Source organism: Misgurnus anguillicaudatus, chromosome 16 (assembly GCF_027580225.2).
Source record: "Misgurnus anguillicaudatus chromosome 16, ASM2758022v2, whole genome shotgun sequence".
Taxonomy (NCBI): domain Eukaryota; kingdom Metazoa; phylum Chordata; class Actinopteri; order Cypriniformes; family Cobitidae; genus Misgurnus; species Misgurnus anguillicaudatus.
In genome coordinates, this window is record NC_073352.2 from 10,802,497 (window position 1) to 10,829,818 (window position 27,322).

Genomic DNA, 27,322 nt, shown 5'->3' on the forward strand with positions numbered 1-27,322 from the left:
GGGTGGGTGGATGATAATACAGCTGCACCACACCCTGCCTCCTGCCTGGCCAACACACACACACACGCTCTTGCACAAGCTGCAAGGACACAAGCTAGACGCGCCAAAAAGGAAAATTTACGGCTGCTCCGGACACCACACCCATTCACGTTACTTCCACTACATCTAATGAGAGCCTAACACCAAACACCAAATGAGACGCAGGTAACGCATCCAAACCTTGCATCATGAAATCCACGCGCCTTGTCTTCTCTCCCCTCCTCTTCTATCGCCTTCTCTCCACCCTTTACAATCAGTGTCAGGCTGTTTTCGCCTGGCAGACACCCATCTACCATGTCATCCTCGCTTGGCCCCTCCCCCACAGCACTGGTCCAATCAGAGGTCTGGGCTTTGAGCGCCATCCAACCAGCACAAACCTCTATGGAATTGACAAGCGGCACTAAAGGCAGTTGTTGTTTTTTAAAGAGACAGCGTCTTTTTTTCAGTACACATCTACTATCTTAACCCTGAAGGAACGCCCCCCACACACCGACCGCCCTCTGTGGACTCTCACTTTTTCCCGTCACATAGATATCAGTGCTATCTGCAGCTGTGGTCGCATAACTAAATTTGGTTTAAAGGCTGGGAAAGTTATCAGCAAGATCTTTTGCAGTCAAGCCTATTTTTGTACTTTATAAAGATTATAGACACATTTCCGATGCCACAAGTAATTAGCATAGGATGTAACGTGAACAAAGCGAACAGACTTGCTTAATGAAAACATTTCACGTCAAAGGACCAGAGTCGTCACGCAATAACACTCATTTTTTTTATAAAATAATAATTTATGTAAAGTGCATAGTGGTCTAAAACACTTTTCAATGTAACACCAGACAAACATTTCATCACTGGAGACAATTTAATAAAAAAGTTTGTCCATTATGAGCTTCTGTAGAAACATGGCGGGACAAAATGGCGACTTCCATGTAGGGGGACCCTCGGTGTATGTAGATAAAAACGTCTCATTCTAAGGCAATAAACACATAACGGTTAATTATGAAAGGTCTTATACACCCCTGATAATATAGTTTTGTATATTATATTGCATTTCTGTTAAGAGATCCTTCTAAAAATTACACACTGCACCTTTAAGTATAAAGGTAAATATAAAGATAGTTAAAGAGTTAAGCATAAAACACGGTTGAGTACACATTCAATAAATAATAGCTTCTAATAAATTACTGCTTTTAGTTTAAGATACTTACAAAATGCACTAAAAAGACTAAGTCTTCCCCGGCCATCGACCACTTCTCGTAAATTTCCCTGCCAATGACGAGTTTTTACGGCAATACATATGTCCACTATTATCCACTAGGTGGCAGTCTTACCAAACTTATAAAACAGTGAATCATCCACTGATCCAAAAACAGTAAAAACTCGAATGTTTTGATCATCGCTCTGAATCTGATCTCTAACAGAAGTCCTTTATAAAAATGCAATAATCTCAGCTTTTTGCACAAAATATGATATTTTTAAAGAAACCTACCCATATTTGAGAGGTGATAAAAAATAAACATAGGATGAAACGGTTTTTATTTGAAAGCAGAGGGTTGATTCTTTTACTTTAAAAAAATATTGTATGTTTATAGACCGTTTCATCGGGCGCACGTGCGGTGACGCGATAAGCGTCTGGTCCGAAATTTACTTCCGGTACTTCTGTTTGTTTAATGGTCTGACTAGTTTTGACTAGACTACTTTTGTTTGTTATATAAATAAACTACTTTAAAAGTACTTTGTTATTATTTATTCTTCGCAGAGTTTCCCTGAAGTTATGTGATGACAACGAAAGCTGCATGTTTATGTTGAATTTATGTGAAACCGTCTATATATTTAAAGAACAATTTTCTGAAAGGCATTAAACTGTGTCGTATGGACAAAGTTTTAGATTGATGCAGATATCAGAGAGACTGGCAAGACAAAGAAAGCACTGCTTTTCCCAGAAAGAAAGCAAAACATTTTAAAAACAAGTTTTTTAAATTAAAATTTGACCATTTTCTTCGAAATCTTGCAGCCCAAGTTGAATGGTTTATATAGGGCATCACAAATCAGAAAGGGCAACACTGTTTACTCCAGTTATGCAATTGTAATGCACAGGAAAGATAACAGAATGACATAAACCACTCAGTCTCTCTATAGACACTTGGTCAAAACATAAAACCATCGAATAATTGTTGCAAATTTGATGAAGACAAGCTGCAAACTAAATGCAAGTAAAACTCCACATCACATTTGAACTTAATTTATGTAAAAATCATAAAAAATCCTGGCGCTGGCTGGCAACTTTTTTTTAAACAGGGGGAAAGAGTTAATATTTTTATTTGGCAAAAATAAAAAATTAAAAAATATTTAGAAATTAACCTAAGCTATCTTGCTATCTCTACTAAATGATAAAGCCGCTGAAATTAACTTCTGTAAGTATTGTATAATGATACAGATGGTAGCTATCAGATGTTTTAGGCCATAGCTGTACAACAATGCATATTTGTGTGCACGGCTGAAATGCTCCAATGACCAATCAGCATCTAGGACTGGAATTAACCAATAACTAATTGAGTTTATTGTATTAAACAAGCAAGCTTTATAAATGAATTACTAATAAAGATGACTGTTGAGTTGCAGACATGACTTTATTTAACAGTGGGTAATAAAGCTTCCAAAATATGTATCAACCTTGACATTTATAACAAAATAATTACTTGGCACAAATTACAGGGCATGCCAACGCAGGTAAAAACTTAAACAAATGCAGTAGGACAGCTCCCACTTTTTTAATAACACGTAATTTCAAATAACTTTGACACACAATTGTGTGTTCATCGTGCTTGTATTGTGATGTAAAGCAAAATAAATTTTGCCCATTTCAAGACAAAGCATTGTTTCAGTATACTTGTATATCCCTTTCCAATTCATTTATATCTGCGACATCTACATATTATAGAAACACAAGTGGCCTGTTTGATGTTGATAATTACACCTCACTTCCTTTGAGCATTTGCCAAAAGTATTAAAGGCACTGAAATATATGTTCTGCTGATGGATAAACACATAACCACTTCATTTTGACATGCACATCTTTAAAAAGGTACAATTTTCAAGTATAATAATAATAATAATAATAATATCTAAATCAAGGGTGCTTTTTAAGCCACACATTATCACTGGATTTTAATAACAGACACCCTCTGAATAGACAAGGAGGAGCAAGAAGAGAGAACAGAGCTCTGACTCTCTGATCTTTTAAATTGTTTAAAAACCAATCATATCACCAGCTTATTACTCTCCGTTTGTTGTAGGGATGCAAGATATATTTGCATATTGCAATAGTCTGCAATAACAATGAAAAAAAAGTTACGTATAGTCAAAGTTTTAGATTGATGCAGATATCAGAGACTGGCAAGACAAAAAGTGCTGCTTTTCCCAGAAATAATGCAAAATATTTTTTTAAATAAATTAAATTATAATTGTACACATTTTCTTTAAAATTGTGCAGCCCTAGTTGGATGGTTTATATCGGACATCACAAATCAGAAAGGGCAACACTGTTTGCTCTAGTTATGCAATTGTAATGCACAGGAAAGATAACAGAACAACATAAACCACTCAGTCTCTCTATAGACACTTGGCCAAAACATAAAACCGTCAAATATTTTTTGCAAATTTGATGAAGAAAAGCTGCAAACTAACTTCTTTTTCAAAGTAAAACAACATCACATTGGAACTTATGAATTTGATAATGGATCGAAGACTGCACATGACGTCAATATAAAATCAGAATTGACCACATTTAAGTTTCACACATTTCAGGTTATGTAGTTAGTTTGTGACTACCACATGTCATCCTAACTTGCTTTGTTAGTTATTGTAACACGGTGCTCAAGTTTCAAACAACAGGTGTTGGTTCTGTTTTGGATAAAAACACAGTTCCACCCTACATTTCTTGGTATTTTTGGTTTCACTTGAAAATACAGATTGCAAATATCGCTCCCACTTGAATTAAAACACATTTCTGAGTTGTTAAACAGTCAATAGCAATAAGTTTAAAAGTATCATTATTCTCACCTTCACAAATGCGGTCGAGTCTCTGCCGCTTGACTTTGTGTTTGTCCATTAGAGCCATTGACTGGCAGTTCTTCAGTAGGAGCAGCTACAGCCACAACACGATGAGAGATGGTGTTAACAGCACAAGCGTTCTGTTTAGAAAGCACCCAGATCTCCAAAATACCTGCAACCATTATTTTCACAGGTTAACATTCTGAGATATTTACAAAGTAATTTCACCAAAAAAAGTCTACAAAGTCTTTCTGTAGCTCACTTAGTATTGTAGCATTTCCATTACCATTTAAAGGAGCATTTCACCCGTGGAAACATTCATCTTTATTAAAAGTGGATCATATTTATAGTCGAAATGTAACATAAATTTAGAATTTGGTGCCTGTTTGACCGAGAAAAGGAGTGTTTGTAGTCTCACCCCCTCTGCAAAGATAGAGGACTTCCTTCTTTCAATGATGCAAAATGATGATTTTTACATCATTGAAAGGAGGAAGTGCAACACTGAAATCCATATTTCTCCCGTCACAGGGGAAACAGAAGGAATGATGCATGACCATTCAAAAACATGACTGGGTTTCTAACTATACAAAGCTTAATGCAAATGGGTGAAGTGTCCCTTTAAACTGCGCAAATTGACAGTAAATTGAAAATACAGCCAATGGATTTTGCAAAAACTCCCATATTTCGCAAAAAAAAGGTTTTGTTTGCAAAAATGCAATGGAAAGTTTATTCGCATTTTTGGTCACCAGATGCAAGACACATAATTATGCGGTATATGTACTAAAACATCCCAGAAACACCTCACTATGTGTCTGCTCCCAAGTATATTTAATGCGTTCCTTGGCATTAAATGTTTGGATAATACTCTAACGTGTCCTTCCGTTAAAAATAATGCCTAGTGCGGTGGATGTGATATTAGTGAACCTACCAACATCAGTCGACGTGATGTTTGGAATGACTTATCGAGAGAGGAAAACTACATTTCGCAATAGTCTTTAGCCGACATTTATAAAACAACGCTAAAGTTTTGCGCAAATATGCAATGGAAACGCAGCTTGTGTTAGTATCACAAAGGTCTTGGGTTTCATCTCAGTGTTAAAATGGAAGTTGCTTTGGAAAAAAACATCGGCAAAGGGCTTCCTGGCTATAAAATCACATTTTATTAACTTATTGTAAAACACACAATAAATAAAGTTACCGCAGGTATGTCATTCATTATGAAAATCCATGGGCGCATCATTAAAACCTTTCACAATGTTTGGTTTAATAGCTTCTGTACATAACTTTGAATGGCTAACCCAATGATCTACAAAGTGAGCTACAGAAACCTTATATTGATAGTGCTGCTCATCATCAAACTATTTCAAATATTTTGATCTCAAGAAATGAAATAACGCACCTGAAATAAAAGATGAAGGACTACTCGTCTGACGTCACTGCTACTTTATTAATGACAACTAAAGAGGACATAAAGTTTGATTAAAATTAGTTAAAATACGCTAGTATATGTATTAATATAAAAACGGACTTAGTACGTTTCCAAAACAATCTCACACAACAGATATGTAAAACAATTCACACAAATATTTGGCAGCTGAGGCGTTTAAAACGGATTGCTGGTGACTCAGACAATTCACCTAACTGTCGTTTCATACTCACCAGTATTTTACAGACTTTTTAGTCAAAAAAAAATATACAAGATCTAAATACAGTCGTGAAACACAGTGTGTAAATATTCAATTAAGTTATATATGATATCAGAAACATCAGTGTTATGAAGTCACCGTGTTTTGAGCGCACACATGAGGAAACCGCACCACCACAGAATGACTTCAACTTTATTTAAGTTATGTAGACTTTCCCATCTTACTTTTTAACAAATAAACACACGTTGACTACGTGTAGAGTAGTCAGGGCTACGATAAACGATATATATTAATATAATCAGACGCTTTAGAAATCTTGCGAGGCGTCGTATCGTCGTGTGTCGAGCACTCTTTGGTCATTATAATGGAAGCGTAACTCCAGACTTGTGCGCGCGGACAAACCGCGATCTCGCGCTCAAACTTGAATATAAAGCCACCGTGCAGCTCCGTCGATTATAACGGATCGTTGTGGGTTTTGTCGCGTCGCTCGTTCGCAGCGCAGACGCGTTGTAATGTAACTTCTTCAGTTATCGCTGCGCTAGCTAATTAGCACATTCAGTGTCCACACACAATGCAACTGACTACAGAGTTAGCCCCCCCAAAAAACAGTTAAAATACACAAAGAGAAAAACTTGAATGATTCCTTTGTAATTATTTGTGATTTTAATCGTTCTTATCATCAGCTTCGCTACAGTTTGCGTTATTAAAGACATTGAGAAAAGCGCCCTGACTGTGGTTGCTAACCGAGCTACCAAACATTAAACACACACGCACACACATACACTGAGTGTGTGAGTGAGATACACAGTCACAATATGACACTGCAGGCTCAAAGCACACAAAAGTATGAGTTTGGTGCGATTAATGTTTAAATGACAGTCCGAAAGCCCAGTAAAGCGGCCCCACTCACCCGAGAAACGCGTCTCTTGAGGTTGATGCACGGGTCAGTGTGGTCACGGTAGGTGAATCAACTCTTCCCCGCTATCACTCGCCATGAAATCTGCACAGAAAAGGAAGTCGAGGCCGCACAAACAACGTGCCGTGGAAAGAGCGAGTATTCACTCCAAAGACATGAGGACTAAACAGAGGAGCGCCGCCTGCAGGTCAGCCTGATTGCATACTCTATAGATGCCCATATAAGGTGCGTTCGACTTCATGCGGCGCTGCGCAGACAGATCAGGATATGACATCAAAGTACTGCGAGATCAGTTCGAAAGTTGTGATGTCATACTTTGGTAGGTCTGCGCAGCGCGGCATGAAGTCTATATTAGGGTTATGTCTATTTAGGGCAGGAGTGGGAAACCCTGGGTCCCTGAGGGCCACTGTCCTGCAGAGTTTAGTTCCAACCCGAACCAAACACACCTTAATTTCATTTCCAAGTAATCCTCAAGACTTGAATTAGGTGTGTTTTATTGGGGTTGGAACTAAACTCTGCAGAACAGTGGCCGTCCAGGACCAGGGTTCCCCACACTTGATTTAGGGTTATGTTTGATTTTTTTTTAAATACATAAATCTATATAGGGACGAGACTGCCTATGCCGAGTCCGAGTCAAGACCGAGTCTTTAAAGGGTCGAGACCGAGTCTTTGAGGAGTCGAGATCGAGTCGAGAGAGACCAAGACCATAAAAACATGTCAGTTTTCATATTCAAAAGTATTTCATACTTTTTTAATCCTAGTTAGGACATGCAGAGCAAATCAAAATTTTCTAGTGGTATGTCTATATTAGTAGGCTTAGCTACTTTATAACATTTTCCAATAGTTCCCAATTTTATGCAGTATCTTTGCATTGCACCATGGGATGTCATTTTCAAATAATGCCCGTCAACATTGCATTTTATTATTATTGTTGTTATGTGTTTATATGAACATAAAAAATGCGTTGGTCTCGAGAACTCGGTCTGAATTTACGAGTCCTCCTCCTTCCACTGTGGTCCGAGACCAGAGCCGTTTCTCAATACCAAGTACGCCAAACTCGGACTTGTGTCCTTCGTAGTTCGAACTTGCAAGTTCAGACTCGGAAGAAGGAACTCCTGACGCGAAATGCATTCTGGGAAACTTCGCTGTCATAAGTCCACACAAGTCTCCTCTGATGCATCCTCGATAAAATGGGCGGATCAAGAACACATCCGGGGATTTTATGTGAACTTGGGCTGTTTCTCAATTCCAAGAACGCAAAGAAAGGACTTGCGTCCTCGTGGAGATCGATCTTGCCAGGCGATCTTGGAAGAACGAACTCGGAAGTTTTGCCGCAATGACTTCTGGGGCGTAAAGTGATTTCAGCAAATCTGCACTCGATGCATCCTCGATATCAAGAACACATCTGGGTATTTTCATGCGTCCTCTGTCCTTGCGTTCTTGAGAATTGTGCTGAGTCCCAATTCGCCTACTTATACTACGACCTAAAAGTATGTACTGTTTTTGTGAGGAAAATGTACGTACTTTTGAGTGTGTAGCAAAAGAGTATGCACGTTCTGGGATGTACTTCGATGACGTCATGCAACGTGAACAACAACGTGGTTGCCTGGTTATGATGTTCATGTGCAACAATGTGTGTAACGAAAGCTACTTATTTTAAAGTCAAAATAGTTCAAGTTTATAGTATAACTATTGTTTAACGTATTTTATGCTTATTTTATACTTATGTATGCAAATCAAAAATACCGCGATGAAAATGAACCATGCTTTTACTATAGTAAAAGTTTAGTAACCATATTTCTTAATAAAGTTAACATTTGTACAGCCACAGTATTACTACAAATAAGTCAGTGTGGTTAAACTATTAGTGTAGTAAAAGGTGTTTATTTTCATAAGGGTTTATAGTAAGGTATAAATCTAAGACAGAAACATAAAAAGAAATACATAAAAAAGACACATGCATGACACAGTACTACAGCCATGGTACTTTATTTTCACAACATCAACCGAATATTACGAGACAATGAAAGATAACTTTAATTAGGGTTAAACATTTGAATTCTTACACTTAAAAGCTGAGGGCCGCTGCTGCGTCTGGCTGCCATAATTACATCACCACAAAGCTCCTCCCTCCCGCACGCAATGGGTTGTGGGCAATATTAGCCGTTAGAGTGTGGATCGATCTGCACTTCGAAATCTAACCGGAAATAGTAGACCATCCGGGTATCTTTGGGATACTCATTTCAACATACTACGTTTTGGGACGTACTAATTCTAGTTTCGAATACTATTTAGGACGGATAGTATGCGAATTGGGACTCAGCAATGGAATGAACTTCGACCGTTAATGATGACGTAGAGCGAGGACACGAGGACGCAAGATCGCTGAAGAACGCATATTGAGAAATAGGCCCTGTCCCAAATGGTGCACTTCATGTGGACTTTTGGTCTTGTGGCCTTAAATTCCGCGTTCTCGCTTAGTCTACGAGTCCGTAGGGTGTCCCATCTGTCATTTTTTACGCTTTGAAGTGTGCTCATCAGCGCCTCCTTTGCCCCCTTGATGCGGTCTTCAGCGAAGCCTGCACTGCAGCAGGCTTCGCGCACTTTGCCAACCCAGAAGTCCTTGCGAAAGGGCAATCAGACCAATCAGGCGACGGAAGGGAGGAGTTCACACTGACGGGCAACTTCTCTACCTATTTCCGGTATGATGCTCGAGTCTGTCCCAAAATACAACTCCGGTGCACCCACGTGGACTCGCATCAAGGGTCCCTAAAGTCTGGACTACGTGATGTCATCAAAGTGTGGACTCTGAGGAGGACCACAAGTCCGGAGTGTGCCATTTGGGACAGGGCCACAGCCTTGGGCTTGATGCGAACTTTGAATTGGAACAATACTTGGGCCGCAACTGATGACGTTTCACAAGTCCACAAGAACGCAAGGACAGACAAGAACGCATATTGAGAAACGGCTAGAGTCTTTGGTCTCGGACTCGAGTATTACATCACTAAATATATGAGAGTAAAATCGAGTGTCCTGTGTATTTCATATTGACTGTTTCTTATACTAAAGCCCTTAATATTATGATAAACAAAAATACAGTTTAACTTTTCCCCAGAATGAAAGAGTATGATCTACAACAAAAGCCCTAGCTTTTCAATTTTTCTCATGTTATTCTATTTACTTTTTTATTATTTTCATTTAATTTGTTCCATTGTAAGGTATCATAATGTAAAGGTGTATTGTTGTTGCCATGTTTGTACATGACAAATTGCTGAATAAATAAATAAATAGATCGAAATAAATAAATAAATAAAAATTAGGGTCAATATATTCTGCACACGTTACGCTACATGTCATTCAAAATGACATTTAAATTGTAACTTACAAATTAGTTTCTATTAAATTAGTATTCCTACTAATAATTTTCCTTTTTTGTTAGTTTGTTTATTAGATTTTTCCCAGAAAATCAGACATCTGTATTCTTCCCACTTTAAAATTTAAATAAGATTTTGTCCTGTCTCACATCAGACTATTCAACGTATGACATCATAATGTTGACATCATCAAGTAAATATAATACAAACCACACCACAGATGTTGCATCTGTGTTGGTCACAAATAAACAAAGATGTTCAAATATAAAAAGCATATTTACCAGTGTAAATGTGTTTATTTTATTATTGCATAACCCTGAGATTTTATAATTTTAATGTTTATAAACAAAAACAGGTTAACACGCATTTTTTGTCTGCATCTGTTAACAGATCAAGCTTACCTATGGTCATGCCTCTCAGGAAATGATTGTCTTTATCTGACTGTTTTAAATTTCTTTCATTAAAACATCGAGATCATTGAGTCAATGGCAGATTTGCACATCATTCTTTCTTTCACATGCAGGCAGACACAGATGAGTTAGTTTCAGTGTGTCGATTTGAAGGTTACTAGGGTGTTCAGAATGTGCTACAGTCTCAAATCAAAAGATCAACCCAAGCCTCAATGATATCCTGGACCTTAAAGTTGCAACCTAAAGGGATAGCTCACCCAAAAATTTCAACTCTGTAATAATTTTCTGACTCTCATGCTGCAACAAACCTGCATACACTTCTTTATTCTGATGAGCAATGTTTGTAACCAAACCGATCACGAGCCCCACTAACTTCCATAGTAGGAAAAAGAATACTATGAAAGTCAATGGGGCTCATGAACGGTTTGGTTACAAACATTTAATAAAATATCTTCCTTTGTGTTAATCAGAACAAAGACATTTATAAAAGTATGTTACAACATAAAAGTGAGTAAATGATGACAGAATTTTATTTTTTGGGTGAACTATCCTTTTAACACTTTAAACCCTAATGCTAAATATATGCAATTGTGCTGCATGCCTTAGTAAGCACCCATAATTGCTTATTTATTTTATATTCTCCTACATATAACAGGTGTTTACAGGTGCACAAAATAAATGAAACATTGCAGATTAACTCTTTAGTACCCAAATCACACTTACCTTAAAGGTGCTTGTGTATGTAAGGGTAAGGATGGCTTCTACATATTTGTTAGTGGTTTTCATGCATACAAAAATTAAAAAGACCCTCATTGTTGTGAAACACTTTGTTTGAGCAACATTTAATAGTTATACTTTCATGTTATTATCATTCACCATAAGTAAACGTATTTTAGGCAATAATATATTCAATACTTTACCTTTATGCATTAACATAGTTATCAATATTCATAGTTTATATTCACATTTTCATTATACAATGAGATTTTAAAGACCTTTTATCACTCAAAAAAAAACAAACATTGGAACTGAGAGGATATCATTCACAATTTCATGCTTTGCTCTTTGTTTCAAAATCTCGTTACATTTATTTTTTCTCTCGTCTCGTCTATTTTTTCTCACACACACACACTCTGTCCGATTCCTCTTTATCCCATCTTTATTATTTTTGGAAAAGAAATAAAGAGCAATGAATCTTGAAGAATAATAATTTAAAATTGCAGAAAAAACACAATCAATAAATATTCCTTTAAACCCAGTTCTAGCATTGCTACAGTTACTTCTCTGTGAGAGACAGCTGCAGTATCCTTTCCAGCTCTTCCTCTTCTTCCCTCCTCGTCCTTTTGGGAACAAATAGAGAAATGTTATTGGCTAGAGCGAACAGAGAAAGATCTGTTGTAAAACATGTCTTCCAGTGTCAGAAAAGCCGCAGATATTTACTGTACACTGGTACACTGTGACTTTTATAGTGAATAAAAGTCTTGTAGTGAATTCTTTTATGTATTTTTTATCTGTTGTTTAACATTATATAAAGAGCTCAGATTCAAAACCCTTTAAATGCATCTGACACCTTTTTAAAAATCTGACATAATGACATAAGAGTAAGTAAATAATAACAAAATTAAATTGTTTTGGTGAGCAGCACTCTAGGTTTCAGAAAAGCTGTGTCGATTCATTTGTCATTTCTGGTTGTTTTTTAGTCTTACCTATCTAACTCTTCCTGCTCTCGGCATGAAAGCTCCATAGCGATGCGTAGCTGTTCGTCAAAACTGCTGGCCACAGCAAACGCTCCTGGCGCCCGAGGCTCGGCCAATGAGCTGTAACATGGAGGGGAGTTGAGGTTGGGATCGGGTGGGGATGGTTGTCCGGGATCTGACTCCCCACTGTCACCTCCAGCCAATGACAAAGATAAAGATTCCTGAATCGCCCTGTCAGAAACAGAGATATAGAGAGATTAACCGATCGGATTTAAAACTGCGAAGCAATATGCAGCAGAGCATTAGCAACCTCACACACAGACCTCTCAAGCTGAGAGTCTTCCTCATAAAGCGGAGGCTGAGAAACTGGACGAGTGTTAGTGAGAGCCTCCCATATGGTTACCTACAGTGAGGAAGAGGATAGAGAACATGAGCCAGTGTTTGGAAAGCAGAGATTTTTAGTATTGATTGTGCAGGGATTTAACCACCACCGATATTGTAAGGGACCCATCACCCTAAACATTTAGTGGTGGATATTCAGATTAGTATTTCTTGCTGGCTAAGTAATCAATTATTACATTTCGTTCCTCACAAAAACAAATATTGTAATATGTGTATTGTAATATGTGTCATAAGTCACACGGTATATTTGTAGCAATAGCCAAAAATACATTGTATGATTCAAAATTATTGTTTTTTATGCCAAAAAATTATTAGGATATTAAGCGAAGATTATGTTTCATGTAGATATTTTGTAAATTTCTTACTGTAAATATATTAAAAATGTATTTATTATTAGTAATATGTGTTGATATGGACTTTATTGGGACAACTTTAAAAGGCGATTTCCTCAATATTTAGATTTTTGGGAAAATTGGAATCCAGATTTGCCAAATATTGTCCAATCAAAAAAAAAAAAAAAAACATACACCAATTAAAATCTTATTTATTCAGCTTTTAGATTATGTATAAATCTTGAGACTGGTTTTGTGGTCCAGGGTCACACATATGAAGTTAAAGCGACACCATATTGTTTTTCAACCATCATAATAAATTTTCAAGATCCTTGTGATAGTACATCGACTTTAAATAGGTTGAATGACATGTCTACCATATGCCTGACGGGGTCTGTATCGTATCGCTTTTACTCGTACTTTAAAACTTAGGGTTTCGGGTAGTAACCAGAGCACAAAAAACTACAAAATTCGACTGCTTTATGGCATACGTCACTTCCTCGACACAATTTTTTTTAAACGTGAATTTAGCTGGAGGCTACTTAAGGAGTGTAGAGAGCAACTTCTATTATGTGATTCTGTGGCACCGTGTTAGTGTCAGGTACCTATGACACGGGTGACCCGGGTTCAAATCCCCTTTAAGGCAATTTTTTATATAAACTCACGATCTTGATTCATACATAAATGCGATCTTCTTTATAAATGAGGCGATTATCTTGCATATAGTTCCCTGTATTCAGATGCTGCATTCACGTGTTCACGTATTTACCTTTCTTTTACTGTCTATATTTACATTACAATCCAGGATGATAGCAGTCAAACTTGCTCAAACTCACACAGTGTAAAACCAAACCCTATTCAATACATGTCTAGCGCCCCCTAGTGGCCAAAAAGGTCCGTGGTGTGCCTTTAAATAAAAAATAAAAGATTTGTGGATTTTTTTAGACATGTTGAAGTGAAGACAAATTAAGGTTAATTAGTTGATTGTTAAATGTATAAATTGCTGGTGGAGACACAAAATTACTCCATACACTGAAAGACAAAAGACAAAACATATGTATGATCCTCTTTCAGAATAAAAAAATTATTAAAAAGGGAATTTTCTGTGTAAATCTTAAGGAGATCTTGGTTACAGCATAGAAAAACAAAAGCTGGTTGAATAAATGATGTAGGATGTTATATGTTATCGGTGGCAGTAAGTTTGTGTAAATTATTCATCTAATAGCCTACTATATCCAGACTTCTGGCATGAATTCTGGTCCATTCTGAAGTCTATTCTACTAAAAACAGCAAAAGACCATGTGACCAATCACTGTCTGTTTACCTTCTTAAGTGCGATACATTGATTAAAAAATTTAAGACAAAATTTACAAGACAAAAATATTGTATTGTAAATATTGTAATACTTGTACTATAGACTTGTACTATAGGTTGTGTGAACACAAACACCCTACAATGAACATAATCCAATCACTCCAAAGCCGTCATGAGCTTAGTCAGATAGCGTCTACTTCAAAATGCAAAATAAACGTTAGCAGCCAATGTTAATCGCTAATGATTTGAAACAAATATGGGGCTCTATCATACACCCGGCGCAATGCAGTGCAATGCGCGACAAAAGTGTCTTTTGCTAGTTTCAACCCGGAGTTTCACGTTTAGCGCCACGTTGTTTAAATAGCAAATGCATTTGCACCCAATTTTGCGCCCATGGGCGTTATGGGCTGAAAACGAGGTGTGTTCAGGCGCATTGTTGGCGCGGTGCTATTTTGAGGCAACTAAAATAGACTACGCAATAATATTTTTTTTATTTAATGAGCGCGTTAGTAATATGCACCTACAGTATAAACGGGACGAAAATGTGGGTTTGCTTATCACATACATGAATGCACAGCAGCACAAAAACGCTTTTAAATATGAAAATTTTAAGGATTAAAATGTAAAAGATTATTATTGAGTCTCTTGGACATAAATGAGGACCGATTATGAGACGTTAGAAGGCGCAAAGATCTGCTTCACCTGTAGCCTGATAAGTAAATAAATGCTTTGCTTTAAACAAATGCATCTATTTTTAAATGCTTTTTTAAATGCTACCCCACGGATTTATTGTATATGATGACTCTGTACCTGTGGATATGGTGAGATGAGAAACATAACTATGCTTTTTTTTTAATTATTTCATGAGATTACAATGATTATGTAGGATATACATTTACAGCAATTAAAAGCCTTCTATTTTTACTTCTATGACTGAAAGAAAACGGCTTTTAAAGGTTTTAATAAAAAAAAAACGATTTCAATAAAAATGAACCCAATTTTTCTAATAAAATGAAAATGTCACCTGGTCGCTTTCTGTTCCAGCATCCAGCAGGCTCTGTTGTATGGCAAACTGGAGTAAATTATCATCTTCATCTCTCATTGGTTCACTGCGACCTGGACCAAGTTGGGTATATTCTGGTGGAGGCTCAAACACAGACGGGTCCACCTCACACTGCAGGAGCGGCGGTGCCTGATCTAAAAGCAGTAGAGGAAAGAGTAAACCACCTGCTTGGCTCTATACATCGTTGAACAAATGAGCTCCATATTACCAGACTCTGGAGCTTCTTGTGGAGACGGCGGAGATTGTACAGTAACAGAACTGACTGGTTCATCACAGCCACAAAGATTGCTGAAGGTCACGCGGGCGTTTAACACGTGAAACAGAGGAATTTCTAAGAAGGACAATAGTTTAAATGATGAAAGCTTAAATATTCAAAATATAATAAGTTTATTCGATCTATATGATGTGTCTTTTCACCTATCTTTACTGGAAAGCCAGGCGGTAGACGCAAAGTGATGAAATCACGCAGTTTGGCAAAGTGGGCATTAGATATCGCCATGAGGTCAATGATGGGTGTAACTTGCTCGGCCAATGAAAGAGGATGAGCTTCACTTAACCACAGATTGGCCTTAAACCTAAAAGAGACAAATAAAATAACTGTTTAAATTATGATCAGATCATGGCATTCAAGGGTTTCCGAAGAAAATGTACCTCTGCACTTTACTGGTAAGTTCAATAGGCCGGCCAATATCTCTGCCATTCAGATTGAAGTCTGCATCAAAGTACTCTTCGGCTGTGATAGCTGTTGGATTATGAGGACTGGCACACTGAGACACCTGACTCTAGAAACACAATAAACAAACTGATCTGTGTTCTTACCAATTTATCAACAATTATTTCTGTAAGGAGAGTTATAAATGGTGCCCCATAAGCACACAAATAAACAAAATCTGAATTATTAAAGAGTTTCTTTATTATTGAAGTTTATTAAATAATGAAGATAAATAAATAAATAAAGTTTATTAAATTAAATTTTTTCTAGTTTATGACTGCACTTTAAAATAAGGTTACATTTATTTACATTAGTTTATGCAGTAGCTATCAACTAACAATAAAACATATATATTTTATAATGTTGATTAATGCAAATACATTATCTCATTCTTGTTCATGTTAGTTCATTGAGAATTAACTAATAGATACAAAGAAATTTAAAGTACATGTAAATATTAAAATCAAATTGACTACAATAACCAATACTTCAACAGCATTAATAATTAATCTTGGTTAATGTTAATGTAACTTACACTTTATTCAAAGTATACATATTTATCAGTATGCATGCTCCATGGAAATCAAACCCAAAACCTTTGTGCTGCTATCCTGATGCTCTACCACTGATCTATAACGGGACTTGCAGTCAGCATTATGTCTCATGAGTATATCATACTCACCCCAGTACTGGAGATGTGCTGCTCAGCAATACCCAAAAAAGACTGAAGAGGTGTTCTGGATCCTGGAAAAGCAGAGGACAACAGCAATGTAATAGTGAGAAATGTAAAAGCCAAATGCATACGAGTTTATTCACTTCTAATGTCTCTACAGATGTGTTTATGTACCTTTGCTCTTGCACTTGTCCTGATCAGAAAGGTGTTCAGTCCGAGAACGTGTTACTAACTCCACATTACTGGCACTGTAAACCTACAGACACAAATCACATAGACAACAAAGAAATATAATAAATACTAATACTTTAGTATTTTCTCCATATTGGGCAATTTCATGCAAATGTCAACCTTATTATGAAAAGTAAAGTTTTTAATCAGATTGATATCTCTCAGATGCCAATATTTGGTGGATTAAATACCCATGCAAAGTCTCTGTTAAAGGGGACATTTCACAAAGATGTCAAATAAATCTATGGTGTCCTCAGAGTACATATATGAAGTTTTAGCTCAAAATACCATATAGATAATTTATTATAACATGTTGTCACTTTGTAGGTTTCAGCAAAAATGTGGGTTTTTTGGGGTGTGCCCTTTTAAATGCAAATGAGCTGATCTCTGCTGTAAATGGCAGTGCTGTGGTTGGATATGGCAGATTAAGGGGTGGTATTACCTCCTTCTGACATCACAAGGGGAGCCACATTTCAATTACCTAAAGAATGGTTTACCAAAACTATGTAACTGGGTTGTTCTTTTTCACTTTTTCTAGGTTGATAGAAGCACCAGGGACCCAATTTAAGCACTTAAACATAAAAAAGTCAGATTGTATCACCAGCATTTTTTATGATTTTTACAAAAGTTTAATGCCTTCCAGAAAAGTTTATTTTTTAAATAAACAAACATACAATATATCAAATAAATGAACAGACCCTCGGCTTAAAAAAAGTTTCATTCTATCTTCATTTGTTCTCTTTGTATCACCTCTCAAATATGGGGAGGTTTCTTCAAAAGTACCAAATTTATAGATATAGAGATAATTGCATTTTTGTAACAGGCTTTTGTTGGAGATCAGATATAGAGCTATGATCAAAACATACACAGAGTTTTTACTGTTTTTAAATCAGTGTATGCTTTAGTGATTTATAAGTTGGGTAAGAGCCCCACCTATTGGATAATTGCGGAAAAATGGATTGCCGGAAAAACTCGTCATTGGCAGGGAAGCAATTCCTCTTAATTGACGAGTTATCTCATCAATGGCGGGGAAAGAGTTAAAGTTTTTTATTTCCATAGTTACGTGCGAATTTCACAATTTGGAACTCAGAATTCTGGTTTGTGCCTTTTAATTCACAGAATTTCTAACAAAGTATGTTGTCTCCCAAAAAACGCGTGTCCTTCATTGTCAATCCATAACGCATGCATGCAAAACAATGTTTTCCTCGACTAAAATAGAAAACATGAGTATAGCCTGATCTTTGGACTCTTATCATCAGGGGTTTAGGAAAATATAAACAGATGTTTCAATATATTGCTAATAAATAGGGCTGTCACGGTTATGAAATTTGGCTGACGGTTAATTGTCTAATAAATTGTGCTGATTATGACGGTTAATTATCTGTATTAGGGGTTTAACGATTATGGCAAATAATTTTTTGTTTTATTGCTTTGACATTCCCATACATTTTTTTGTTCATTAAATAATTTTCACACATTGTTGTAATTATTGAATTAAATCTTTTGCTAGGTTTACCTGGCAGTAAATATTAATACACAAAGTAATCTGATACTGTCTCGTTTATACAGGTGCTGCAGCTCCCTCTTGTGTTTTTTAGAGGGATGTGCAATCATTGCGGTGATCTGAAATAATTGCGATGAGGTCAAACAATCGCGATGAGACGATTATTAAATCATTGTGACAGCCCTACTAATAAATGCATTTTCTGAGAATTTATATTTCAAGTTTTCACTGCAAATGTGCTCATATGTCAGAATCTTAAAGGGACAGTTCACCCAAATATAAAAATTTGTCATCATTTTCTCATCCTCATGTTTGAATTTCTTTTTCTAATGAACACAAAATAAGATATTTTGATAAAATGATGGAAAGCAAGCACACAGGTGATTGTAACCATTAACTTAACCATAGGCGGAAATACTAATATAATAGAATTCAATGAGTGCCGTCAACTGTGTGCTTACCATCATTTATCAAAATATCTTCTTTTGTGTTCATCAGAAAAAGAAATTCTTCAGATTTATACAAGATTAGAACATAAGGATGAGAATTACATTTTTGGATGAACTATCCATTTAAGACACTTATTTACTGAAATCTTACTATATCTAAACTGTTCAATATTTTGTTAATAATTTGCAAATATGCAACGGCACAAACGATCAATGTGTCACCAAGTGCAAATCAATCAGGTTGTTAAGTGATGACGTAAGAATACCATTTCCAGCTCCAAGCCACCACATTAAACAGCCATTTATGAGCACTATTTATTCATAGCACACATTTAAGTGAAAATTGAATAAACTAATGTGTAAACTGCAGTCTCAGGCTCCCAGAATCAAAGACAGCAATATATTAATAATTCATAAAAAAAATCCACGTCCATTAATACACGTGAGTGTATTATAGCCATGATTTTTTGTTATTTCTCTGTGTCATCTGTGAGCGGTTGTTCCCAGAAGCGGTGCATGACGTCAGACTTAACAACCGGATAACAATAAGTGATAAAAGCTTTGTTATAATAATATGACCTCACTCATTGCCAACATCTTTTCATCCTCTGGGAAACAGAACTCAAATGGCAGCAGACTCACCTTTGCTTCATATCCACTGACAACCTCAGTCTTCTCTGAGCGCCATCCCCAAATCCCAGACTTATTTCTACAGCCAGAGAGAACAGGGAATTAAAATGTGCTTCCATACAGACCTACAGAGTAATTAATAATGAATCCCTGAGAAAGGCTTTTCTGCTGGCCTGTCTGTGATAATTACTGGATCGGTCATGAGACTGGATGTGGTCAGCAGAATCAGACGTTGGTTTAGTACCGAGTCTGTGCAATGTTGAATGCATGCGGTAATGTAGTCCCATACCTCTCAAATGCAATGTTTCGTGTATTCAGATGAGTGGACACTATAGGAGACGTGATCCTCTGGGCCGTGTTCTCCTGCGAGGGCAGCATGGCGGCGAGGAGCGAGGGAGTGTCGCGTGGGGACAGGGACAGTGGTTCTGTATACACCACCTGTTTCTCGTGGTCTACCTCCATCACCATGGCCCCGCTCTCTGTAAAGCGGACCCCTCTTAGCATCACTTTCATTTAAGTAGTTTGTATGTATGTGTGTGGGTGGCAGGACTCACCTCCACCTTTAAAAATGTAGCTGCGACGCCCCTTAAGCCAGGTCATATGCTCAAAACCGAGTAAAGTGGTGTCGACCCTTAAACACGAGCCACTTTTCCATACACGATATACGTCACTTGGACAAACCTTAGATACTAGAGGCACTAAGCAATGGAGAGAAAGAGAGAAAGAGAGAGAGAACGAGAGAGAGAAAAACAATTCATTTTCAGGAGCTGTCCAAGCGTGTGGTGCTGAAATGGTTAAAGCATCAATCCAGGTTGTCAAGAGTGAGATAACAGTGGTGCTATTAAATCTACCAATGAATTTTGGTCTAAAACTTACCCCAACTAGTAAATTCCCATTTCATCTCCACATAGAAATCACGTGCCTGCAAGAAAAGGCCACTTACTGAAAACCTTTCTGAATAAATGGCATAAGTAAATGAAAAGGAAGAATGTAATTGTCTGTAAACTACACGAGAGGCTATGGATCCACCCAAACATTAAATGCATCCATTGTTACCACAAAAACAATGATGGCTTAAAACAAGAGCATGGTGTATCGATGCATGTGCCCTTCTGGATCACCTGTCTTAGTTTGCTTAGTAGCTCAGGAATACCAGCCAATCTCTCTGTGGCTCTTTTGAAGTCTCTGTACTGAAGGACCAGCTGCACTAGCTCAGGATCTCCAGTGCTGACGGCCTCCTGCAAAACTATACACAGAAATCTGCCATCAACACCTGCATCTACATGACATGATAAAGATGTATATAACTTTGAATGTTTATGAAGTACACTACCTGACAAAAGTCTTGTCGCTTGTGTACAAATTGACCTAAAGTGCCACTAAAATATATTTCTAATCAAGATTTTTTTCAAGAAATGGCTCATTTTAATCCCAACAGCTTTTGTAATAATGTTTCAGTGCAAAATGAAACTGTCAAAAAGTATTCTAATATTCATAGCTTGGTAAACACCATTGAGTCAATTTTTGCAAAAACAAAAGTGTTGTTGCCTTGACATATGAGCTTCATCTGTGACTAATAATGGATTAATTCAGGTGTGTATAAAAAGACCCCTAGTACACTAGACCTTCACATCAACTGCAACTAGACCTCTGCAAACATGCCTAAAATTCACCCTGAGACTAAAGTTTTCATTATCAAGAGGCTGAAGACCAGATCCACTGCTGATGTGGCAGACACCTTCAACGTGTCTTAGAGTCAAGTACAGAGGATAAAAAAAGATTTGAAGAGACTGGAGACGTTTTTGACAAGCCCAGGTCAGGCAGACCCCACAAGACAACTGCTCGAGAGGACCGTTTGTTGGCTCGAAAATCCAAGGCCAGAGCGTTTTCCACTGCAGCAGAGCTCCACGAGACCTGGTCACCTGAAGTCCGAAATGGCTTCCATGGTCGAATCAGTGCCCAGAAGCCAGCACTAAACAAAAGACAATTGAAAAACCGTGTGGCATTTGCCAAGTCCCACAGCCTGCTAAAAGGATGAACGCTGTAAAAGCAGAAGGTGGATTTTCAGCTGAATCTTCTGTTGAATTACACCACAGTCACCTCAAATATTGCAGGAGACCTACTGGAGGCCGCATGGATCCGAGATTCACCCAAAAAACAGTGAAGTTTGGTGATGGAAAAATCATGGTCTGGTTACATCCAGTATGGGAGTGTGCAAGAGATCTGCAGGGTGGAACATCAATAGTCTAAAATACCAAGAAATCTTAGCTACCTCTTATATTCCCAACCATAAAAGAGGCCAAATTCTGCAGCGGGATGGTGCTCCATCGCATACTTCCATCTCCACATCAAAGTTCCTCAAGACGAAGAAGATTAAGATGCTCCAGGATTGGCCAGCCCGGTCACCAGACATAAACATCATTGAGCATATGTGGGGTAGGATGAAAGAGGAAGCATGGAAGACGAAACCAAAGAATATTGCTACCCAGTCTCCTGAGGATGCGCACAAATAGCACGAAGTGCAAAAATCGCGCAACACATACGCCAAACTCCACCCCGGCACATGATACGCCAGTCCCTCCCATTCACTTAAACGGTGCATCTTTTTTTGTCGTTTTATTTATTGGTTTCTCAAATTTTTTTGGTTTTTTAAATCATTTTCGCTTGGGTTTAGGGTTAGATTTCAGATTTTCTTAAGGAGGTTATTTAATATACAGGTTTCTCCATGTTTTTGTCCATATTTAAGCCATGGTCTCTTGGATTTGGGTTTAGAGTTGGGTTTTGTGTTAGGATGTTTTTTTTTTATATAACAAAAAGTTGTTCTAACCCTAAACCCAAGCGAAAATGGTAAAAAAAAGCAAAAAAATTGAGAAACCAATAAATAAAACAACAAAAAAAGATGCACCGCCCAACTGAATGGGAAGGACCTGCGCATCATATGCATGCCAAAGTGGAATTTGGCGTATGTATTGCATGATTTTTACACTTCGTGCTATTTATACGCATCTTCAGGAGACTGGGCTGAATATTGATGAACTCTGGAAGGCATGCAAGACTGCTTTCTTTGCTATTCCTGATGACTACATCAATACATTGTATGAATCCTTGCCAAACCGCGTGGATGCAGTCCTTCAAGTTCATGAGTGTCATACAAGATATTAAATTTGGATCTCACAGTACCACTACTGAATTTGCTGACATATTTTTGTATTTGCAGTAAATTTGTTCAATTTCTGTATAGGCGACAAAACTTTTGTCTTGCCAAAATTTGACCTCTCTGTCTTGATTAAATGATAAATGTAATTTATTTCTGTGCATTAAACATAATTTGGGAGGGTTTTAGCTTTTCATAAGAGCTATTTCTAACACCAATTGATTAATTAAAAGTCAGGTTAATAGCAGGTGTTTCTACAAATTAGATAAGTGACAAGACTTTTGTCAGGGAGTGTAGTTTGTACAAAAAAAAGACAATTTTTCAGCATTTACTTACTCGCATGTTCTCTGTGTGTATGCTTATAGTCCATATGATTTTATTTTTTAGTTAAACACAACTGGTAGATGTTTTTATAACATGAGGTTCAGGTAGTCGAGAAAAAAGAACCACAAATGCGTAATCAGGGTAATCCTTGCGACCTGTGTGCCAGCCAAGACATTCGTTTCGAAGCCACTGAATTTGGACATACTACTCACATTGTTTAAAACTTTTCGCCTACTATATAGTATGGAAGTAGTTTGGAAGCAGCCTTTGGTGGGGGCGGAGTTAACGGACGCTTCAAGCCATCTAGCTGACGTCATCAGAGAACGATCACCACAAGAGGACGTAAGTACATTTTCAGATTTTCATTGAAGTTTATAGACGGGGCGTTTCTCAGTTTCAAAGATACTTCCTTGGCAGGAATGGTCTTTTCAAGTCACTTCCTTCAGAGGCTAGGCGAGGCTAGTACACGTAAATGGAACAGGCTAGCAAGTGCATGTCATTGCGTCATTACGTCAGTAAAAAGGTGCTGCGCGCATAGGATTGTGGGTGATTTGAGAGCGCGAAGGATACACATATGCATCCTTTCCTGTATATGGGATATTTTTCGAACGAAGGACTCAGTCTCAGTTGAAATTCCGAGGATCCTCGACATTGGAACAGTCCTTCGACGGATGTCGATGACGTAGTGTCCTCGAAATTCTGGCTTCCGAGGATCTTTCCTTGACATAGAGAAACGCCCCCGGTCTCATGGACGCTCTGGTCCGAACTTTACATCCGGTTTCAGTTTTTTTAATGGTCTGACTAGTTGCTAAACTGAACTCTTGAACAAATACCTTGCCGTTGAAAAAAAAAACACATTTTTGGTTTCCTAGGAAATCTACGTGTTGTTTACTTTGCTTGTTATATAAATAAACTACTTTAAAAGGACTTTGTTGTTATTTATTCTTAGCGGAGTTTACCGGAAGTTACGTGTCGACCCCGAAAGCCGCTTGTTTATGTTGTTACTGCTGAAATCGTCTATAAGGGCACATTATTTTTTTTATAATTACACGGATAAATTGTTTATAATAAACACTACAATGTTACATTAAAAAAATGTCAGTTTTGTTTCATTGGGACTTTAAAAAGTTTCCGTTCATTTTAGAAGCTCGACCTCCCATCCTAACCACTTAACTGTATTAAAAACCACATTATGACTCATTTTCTCTTCAGCAGAAGAAATAACGTGATGTGTGAGTACAATGAGTGAGTAAATAAGTAAAAAAATGTAATTATGATCCAAGTGATTCAGTAAAATACTTGTCCAGCCTTGTGATCCGCAGTGTGTGGGATCTGCGTTGTGTCTCAACAACACGCGCGTGGACTCCAGGTGCCCGAGACACACTGACAGCTCGAGCGGCGTGCGCGCGCGCGGGTCCAGCAGCTCCACATCATGCTAATATAACACGTAAACAAACACACACTGCTTTATAAAAGTAAACCCACAGAGTTTAAAAGAAGCGATACATCATTTTAAAACACAATTTACCTGCTTTTTCAAAAGCTCTCGGTCCAGTTCTTGGTATTGATTGTTCCACACCAGATAGTGCAAAGGAAACGCCTCTGCAGCCATTTCAGCGATGTTAAATTCAAGTTTTCAGCTCGTATATCAAGTTGTATGCTGTTAATTTGTATTTTTATTTTTTCAAGTTGTGTTCTGAGAAATGTTGTGTTCCAAGCGATCAGATATTCAACCGCTGATTTCATTTCATTTTACAGAGCAGTCGAGATGTGTCGTTTAATCTTTTCAATAAAATCATTCCCTCAGGATACCAGAGGTCTCATTTGCACCATGCACCGACCCGATTCGTGCTGTAATGTTTTGCTGTAAATCCCCTCCGTTTGCTAAAAACATCCACTGACAGGCAATCCAACAGCTGCTTAGCTAGCGAAGCTAAGTCAATATCTGCACGTTTTTATATTTTCTCATTTAAGGTTAAAATAGACATACAAATAAAAAACTGTGTGAAATTAAACTCCGTTCCGTTAAACGAAGTAAAACCGAGAGTCCTGATGAGTTAGCGGTTTATGTAGTAAAGCATCTTTCAGTTAGCAGATAGCTTTCCATCCTCCTCCTCCTCCTCATCAGGCTAGTGCTGGTGGAGACCGCTGCCACATGATGTTTTCACTAGAAAAATGTCATATCAGATAGACAAAAGGAGTGCTTTTCATCATAGCAGGGTTAAGTGATAGTAAAACGCATATTTTCCAGTATAGACAGCACCCACAGGCCTAATTCCCATCCATGTCCATGTGAATAACGCATTGGATTCAGGCTTGGCTGTGCTGATGCTCTTCACTATGGAGGCTGAATGTATAAACTCATCCCAGATCAGACAGCATCATGAGCAGAATGTATAAACCTATCAGACAGGGCTAAGCTTACTAACTCTATTACAAAGGAGTCACTTTATAAAAAAGACTGAACTCATAGACAGCATCATATTCCTGTGATGCTTAATTTATGAACTTGTCACAAAACATCACATGCTGTTTATCCAAGATCAGACATCATATTGTGTGCTGAGTTTTTGAAACTTAAGACATCAAAACTTGAATGTACCAAATTATAAATGGTTCAGAATTATTACAGTAAGATGACAGTTTAAAAAAAGAATACTTTAATTGGTAATGCATAAAAATGTTACGTTTTCTCAACTTAAATTTTATTTTTGTGTTGAAAATGTGTGTTACCAATTAAAGTAAGTTTTTTTTAGAGTAGCTTTCACTTTTTAAAGTGCGGAGTTTATATGATGTGAACTTCTAAGATTTCAGAACATCATAATTTGAGATGAAGTAAAAAGCAAAATTATTAGATGATGTCATCTTAAGTGACCGGAAATTTGTATTGGTGCATCCCTACACTGTAAAAATTCCTCGCTGCTCTTAAATCTTTAAATTTAATCAACTTGAAATAATTCATTTCAACTTTCATGACTAGTGGGGAGTTGCTATAAATTATACAAATAAAGTTGAAATAACTTAATTTTTTATTATTTGAAGAGTTTCGTTGCAAAACGAGAATTCCGTTTTTATTATTTTTGTCAAAACATGTTTATTATTATGTTATCATGTTATTATTTTGTTTAATGGTGCTACTTAGCTGTATTTTTTTAAGTTATGAAGGTTTAAATCAAAACAAACCAACTGCAGTTGAATTGATATTAATTGGAATGCACAACCAAAAAATTTGATTTCTGAACAAATAAAAAGGCGGAGTTATCTCGTTTTGCAACGAAACTCTTCATTTATAGCAATTCCTTACTAGTCAAGAATTTTTATTTCAACTTTCAAGTTGATTAAACTTAAACATGCAACATGCAAAGTGCAACAAGGATTTTTTTTACAGTGTAGTTGTAGTTGTAGTAGTTGTAGTAGTAGTAGTAGTAGTAGTAGTGGTTGGTTGAAGATATGCTTTGGTTTAGGACAGAAATATCCTTGTACATTCAAATCCAATTACTTTTCTTAGCACGCATCCCAATTTACATACTTTGCCCTAAAAATATGTAGTGATTTTGTTATGGAAACGTATAGACATGTGAAAGAGATGGGCCATGCTAAATGTAATTTTACCTACTATGCAGAAGTGTTGGTATGCAAATTGGGATGCAGGGTTAGTGAAGATTGTGTAGCTACACATAATACTAAACCAGATCATATAAAAGGGATAGTTCACCCAAAAATGAAAATTCTGTCATCATTTAATGTTGTTACAAACCTGTATAAATGTCTTTGTACTGAAGAACATGAAGGAAGATATTTTGAGAAATGTTTGTAACCAAACCGTTCATAAGCCCCATTCACTTCCATAGTATTCTTTTTTCCTACTATGGAAGTAAATGGGGCTCATGATCTGTTTGGTTACAAACATTTTAGGTAAAAAGCAATTTTTTACAGGTTTGTAACAACATGAGAGGCAGAAAATGACAGAATTTTCATTTTTTGGTGAACTATCCCTTTAAAAGTCATCACACAAACTCATATGTATGTGACACCCCAAATAAAGACCACAGTCAACAAAACAAATGACGAGCTCAGATGCAAAAGCCACTAAACTCCACCTCGCAAAAACGATCATGATATTACCCGAATGCTCTCGGCACGTGTTATATGTTCATAAAATACTTTCGAATACTTAAAATCCCCCTAATCCCAGTTTCAGGTTATTTAGAAATGGCGGTTTGTCGGCAGAATCAGTCAAACACCATGACGATTTTTCAGCAAAGTCCTCTAAGTGCATGGAAGAAGAATTAGACATATACGTTAAGGTATTTACCAAGTTTATAGAATATATTAGGATATTAAGCAAATTTTTGAGAACTTTCCCTTTATTCAGAAAGGACAATGACTGGTGGATTTTTTT

The 27,322-nt window shown here is 37.1% G+C and overlaps 2 protein-coding genes across 5 annotated transcripts in view; both read right to left on the minus strand.

Annotated features, from left to right (window-relative positions):
- Positions 1-6,816, minus strand: part of ctbp1l (C-terminal binding protein 1-like) — a 28,201-nt gene extending 21,385 nt beyond the window's left edge. Inside the window, exons 1-3 of one of the 3 annotated variants that reach the window (XM_055178290.2) lie at positions 6,646-6,816; positions 5,489-5,546; positions 4,099-4,261 (exon numbers count right to left, since the gene is read on the minus strand). In XM_055178290.2, coding sequence (XP_055034265.1) covers positions 4,099-4,156 — 58 coding nt within the window. In that variant the 5' untranslated portion in view covers positions 4,157-4,261; positions 5,489-5,546; positions 6,646-6,816. Of the gene's footprint in view, positions 1-219; positions 360-4,098; positions 4,262-5,488; positions 5,547-6,645 lie in introns of those variants that run through there. The other 2 variants (XM_055178291.2, XM_055178292.2) reach the window with 2 other exon arrangements.
- Positions 6,817-11,258: 4,442 nt separating this feature from the next.
- ankrd13d (ankyrin repeat domain 13 family, member D) lies at positions 11,259-25,390 on the minus strand. Of its 2 annotated transcripts, none has more exons than XM_055178289.2 (16): positions 24,449-25,390; positions 24,220-24,355; positions 20,564-20,688; positions 20,319-20,364; positions 19,997-20,131; positions 19,732-19,921; positions 19,455-19,521; positions 16,803-16,884; positions 16,638-16,699; positions 15,895-16,025; positions 15,661-15,818; positions 15,452-15,574; positions 15,205-15,377; positions 12,456-12,535; positions 12,142-12,363; positions 11,259-11,775 (listed from the first exon to the last, which is right to left on the minus strand). In XM_055178289.2, exons 1-16 carry the CDS (start codon positions 24,530-24,532, stop codon positions 11,712-11,714), a joined length of 1,878 nt encoding a protein of 625 aa, XP_055034264.2. In that variant the 5' UTR covers positions 24,533-25,390; the 3' UTR covers positions 11,259-11,711. The 2 variants fall into 2 exon arrangements, with proteins under 2 accessions (XP_055034264.2, XP_055034263.2); XM_055178288.2 differs by having other exon boundaries at positions 19,997-20,140; positions 24,449-25,389.
- Positions 25,391-27,322: the final 1,932 nt, after the last annotated feature.

Coding starts and splice junctions, on each gene's coding strand:
- ankrd13d (XM_055178288.2), bottom strand. CDS start 24,532: ATGGCTGCAGAGGCGTTTCCTTTGCACTATCTGGTGTGGAACAATCAA. Junction 16,700..16,802: donor GGACAAGTGCAAGAGCAAAG/GTACATAAACAC, acceptor CTGCTTTTCCAG/GATCCAGAACACCTCTTCAG. Junction 15,378..15,451: donor ACAAGAAGCTCCAGAGTCTG/GTAATATGGAGC, acceptor TACTGCTTTTAG/ATCAGGCACCGCCGCTCCTG.